The sequence below is a fragment of the Micrasema longulum genome, unplaced genomic scaffold, assembly GCF_059751315.1.
Source record: "Micrasema longulum isolate JH-2025_06_02 unplaced genomic scaffold, ASM5975131v1 h1tg000751l, whole genome shotgun sequence".
NCBI classification, from domain to species: Eukaryota; Metazoa; Arthropoda; class Insecta; order Trichoptera; family Brachycentridae; genus Micrasema; species Micrasema longulum.
Window position 1 is genome coordinate 48,078 of NW_028277945.1, and position 4,507 is coordinate 52,584.

Consider the following 4,507-nt stretch of genomic DNA (forward strand, 5'->3'; position numbering starts at 1 on the left):
CTTTCTCAAAAATATTTTCCCTCTCTGTTTGCAACAAATTTAAAAAAATATATTAAATTAATAATTCATAAAAGTTCGTAGGTTTTCAAGACCCTTCAAATACTTGTGCTGATTACATATAACATAAATAGAGATAGTGGAATGCGCCTCAATACATCATGGTACCCAGCATTGAGCATAAATACTCGTACATAAACCGATATAACGTAAACGCTGGCTGCGGTACGGCACAAATTCCTCATGCGACTACAAAAAACAACATTAAAACTTCAGCAGCCGAGATTTATTTATTTGACAATTGTTGTCAGCATCACTGTATAGGTCATTTAATGCAATACATTATGTAGACTGTGAAGGTAGAATAACACGACGTCTTAAATGATAATTAATAGAAAGGCCTTATTCAGCAAGCGAATTCTGACTTGCATTCCTTTGGCTTCTGGGTGCGTAAAATTATGTGCGAGATCTCCTTTTTGTATAGTTGTAGGGAACATACAAACTAATGCATTTCCGTATATTTAAATTATCAATGATGAGGCGATGAGGCTCGCAACCCATCAGGTCGCTTCTCTCGGGGGGGCGCAAAGAGGAGGAATTCTCAGGAATGTAGAATTGCCACTTGGAATGTAAGAGGACGTATGACTGATAAGATGAATGAACTGTGTGATATAATGAAGAATAAATGTATAGATTTATTGTGTGTCTCTGAGACTTGGAAGAAAGGGAGTGGTTCGATGGAGCACGGTGATACTCTGGTTCTCTGGTCCGGTCTCCCTGAGACGGACAGAGCTTGCCGGGGTGTTGCTGCGTTTCTATCGCCAAGAATGATAGAGGGCATGAATGAATATGAATTTGTAAGTGAGAGACTCATGTTTGTCAGATTTAGGGTCGGACTGACAAGATTGCTTGTTATCATAGGATACGCTCCTGTCAACTCCGACTGTGAATCTGAGAAGGACGAGTTTTGGACGAGTCTAATGAATGTGATGAATGGGAAAAAAGATAGCGAAAGGATAGTTTTGGCTGGAGATCTTAATGGTTGGGTGGGAACAAGGAGAGATGGGCTGGAGTCAGCTCTAGGTATGTTTGGGGATGCAAGAGTGAATGACAATGGGAAAAGACTGCTAGAGGTATGCCTGGAATGGAACCTTTTTGTATCAAATACATTTTTCGAACATAAAGGAATCCACCAATACACATGGGAGAGAGGAAATGAAAGGTCGATTATCGATTATGTCATCATTGACTCTAGATTGAAGCCTGTAACTGTCGACACACGTGTGTACAGAGGGGCCGAGATGGAATCAGACCATTTTTTAGTGGTCTCAAGGGTGATTCTGTTTAAGGGATGGCGGTCCCAAACAAACAAAATTCAGGCTCCTTCTAGAGTCAAAGTTGAAAAACTGCAAAATGCTGACATAAAAGATAATTTTGAAAGATCTGTGAGTCACAGACTGAACGAAAAAGATGTAGAATGTATGGGTATAAACGATATGTGGGAGTGTTTGAAAATAAGTATGTGCGAGGCGGCGAAAGAAGTGTGCGGTGTGACAACGCTAGGGAGAAAGAAAGGTGATGCGTGGTGGGACGACGAAGTCAAAAAACTCGTTAAAGAAAAGAAGGATGCGTGGATAAATTTGCTTGCTGTAAAAAAGAATACAATTGAATATGAATCGGCTAAACGCGTGTATGGTGAAAGTAAGAAAAAGGTTAAGCAGGGTGTATGTGAACGGAAGAAAAAATTGAAGGATGAAGAAGGAATGAAAATGACACACAATTTCCATGAAAATATTAAAGTTTTTTGGAAAGCTGTGAAAAACTCCAGGAGTAGCAGTGAAAGCGGAGGCATGACAGTTGTTAAAGATAAGGATGGAAAAATGGTGACTAGTGAGAGTGGAATAAAAGAGAGATGGAAGGAATACTTTGAGGAAGTTTATGAATCGCACACTGGTAACTCGGGCGGTGCCGATGTATCGACATTATCCGAGGTGTGTCTGAACGCAAATGATGAGGTAAGTCAGATTAGTATGAAAGAAATTATCAGCGTTGTCAAATGTATGCGGAATGGTAAAGCGCAAGGGTATGACTGTATTGCAGCAGAGTTTATTAAGTCGGGTGGCAAATTAATTCTCACATGGCTACATAAACTTTTTAACTTGTGTCTCAAGGAGGAAAGGACTCCACCTGATTGGAGGAGGGCAGTTGTTATGCCGTTATACAAGGGAAAGGGTTCTAAGGTGGAGTGTGGGAATTACAGAGCTATCAGTCTTCTGAGCGCTGTCGGCAAAATGTATGGAAGAATACTGATAGAAAGAGTAAGAAACGTGACCAAGGAGAAAGTATGGGATGTACAGAGTGGATTTATGAATGGTAGAGGATGTATGGATCAAATATTTGCATTACGCAATATGACAGAAAAGTTTTTGGCGAAAAACCAGAAGCTTTTTTGCGCTTTTGTTGATTTGCAAAAAGCATTTGATCGAGTTGATAGGAAAAAATTATGGATGGTTTTATCGGAGTATGGAGTGAGTGACAACCTTGTCCGCGCTATTGCTTCCTTGTACAAAGATAGTGTAGCGTGTGTAAGGGTAAATGGGTCATTAACTTCCTGGTTTGACATCCCTAAAGGAGTCAAACAGGGATGTGTAATGTCACCGTGGTTATTCAACATATACATGGATAAATGTATGAGAGAATTGAAAAGTATGGATGTGGGAGCGAAAATGAGTAATCTTACTGTCAGTTGCCTTCTGTACGCCGATGACGCAGTCCTCCTAGCTGACAGCGAAGAGGAACTGCAATCCTTGGTTACAAAGGTTTACGAAGTGTGCAAGGAGAGTGATTTGCTAATGAATGTGCAAAAGTCGAACGTCATGGTCTTTGAAAGAAATGTAACTATGACTGAATGTAAGATTGTAGTAAATGGAGATAGTTTGAAACAGGTCGAAGAATTTGTATATCTGGGTAGTATGTTTACTAGAGATGGAAATATGGACAAGGATATTGAAAGGAGGGTTAGTGCCGGTAACAGAGTTAATGGTGCCTTAAAGTCTGTCGTAGCAAATAAGTGTCTATCGCAAGAGGCTAAATTAGCAGTTCATAATGGAGTTCTGGTACCAACCCTAATGTATGGAAGCGAAGCATGGAGTTGGAAAAAAAGGGACGAAAGTAGACTGAATGCTGTTGAAATGCGATCCCTCAGGCGAATGTGCGGAAAAACAATGTATGATAGGTGCCCTAATGTCGAAATTAGAGCAGAATGCAAGGCTGAGTTAAGCATTATCGACAAAATTAAGAAAGGTCTTTTGCGATGGTTCGGTCATGTGGAGCGAATGAATGATGAAAGAACGGCTAAAAAGATTTATGATGCGAATGTGTCTGGTTGTAGAAGTCGAGGAAGGCCGAGAAAGACATGGCATGATCAAGTACAACAAATTCTTGAAAGTGGTCATGTGAAAAGTCGGAATAATCGACGTGCGTGCATGAGAAGATGTATGAATGTGAAGGAAGCAAAGGAAGTGTGCCAGGACAGAGTGGTGTGGCGTTCTATCCTCTCTGCCTACCCCTCTGGGGAAATGGCGTGATGGTTAGTTAGTTAGTTAGTTAGTTAGTTAGTTAAATTATCAAATATACTTAAGGAAATCAGCTTATAAAAATTTTTTCCAAGAAAATAAAACAACGAGATTTTAAGGTGTTTTTGCCCTTTGTTTGCTAAAGATTTATTACAGTTTTTGCATATTTTTTTTATTTACAGCTTGATAATGACTCCTTATTTTTCTTGGTTTTTTGTTTTTTAAAATTCCTAATTTAAATAAAAAAGAGTACAAATTTGTACCGTTAAAGAGTTGCAATATAAAATAAATATATTTTCCAACACAATATATCTACATAAATAAATGAAAGACCCGCATGATAATCAAATCATAATAATATAAATTTAAAAAAAAAAAACTTTTTTGTTGTCATAATTGTAACATTGAGGTTTGGTAAAGCAGTAGTAATTTTACAAACGGGTGACAGCTCAACGAAAATCTGATCCCCAAGAGTCATTTTTTCACTAATTACTTATAAATGACCGAAACTACTTAAAAAGGTCCAAATACACATGTACCGACAATGATTAGTTACATCGAATGCATTCTCATATAAGAGATATAAATGTTTTTTTACACCTGGGCAAATTTGTACTGACAGAAAGTGCAGATTCAATCCAGCATCCCTGCTTTAAATAATAATGAATAGAAAAATTTATGTTCCTAATGACTCCTTTAGACATAGACAGCTTAAACTGTTTTATCTTCCTGCTTGCAGAACCAACCTGCCGATGGTAATGCCAGTAGGAAGAACGATGTATTTACTCAACCGTATCTCTTCGGATATCAAAATCTTTTATATTAGTGAGAAAAAGTTCATATAGGATAGAATCCTTTTTCTATAATTGCTGGGTATTTTTTATTTTACCATCTTTTTATATTAAAATTTTAGCATTAATTTTTTTGTGTTGTAT

The 4,507-nt window shown here is 38.0% G+C and overlaps 1 protein-coding gene across 1 annotated transcript; it reads left to right on the forward strand.

Moving 5' to 3' along the window:
* Positions 1-650: 650 nt before the first annotated feature.
* On the forward strand, positions 651-1,130 carry LOC148279152 (uncharacterized; the record flags this gene model as incomplete). The annotated part of the gene is made up of 1 exon (XM_088230379.1): positions 651-1,130. A coding segment is annotated over exon 1 (480 nt), but the record flags the coding sequence as incomplete, so codon positions are not given.
* Between the last annotated feature and the right edge of the window lie 3,377 nt (positions 1,131-4,507).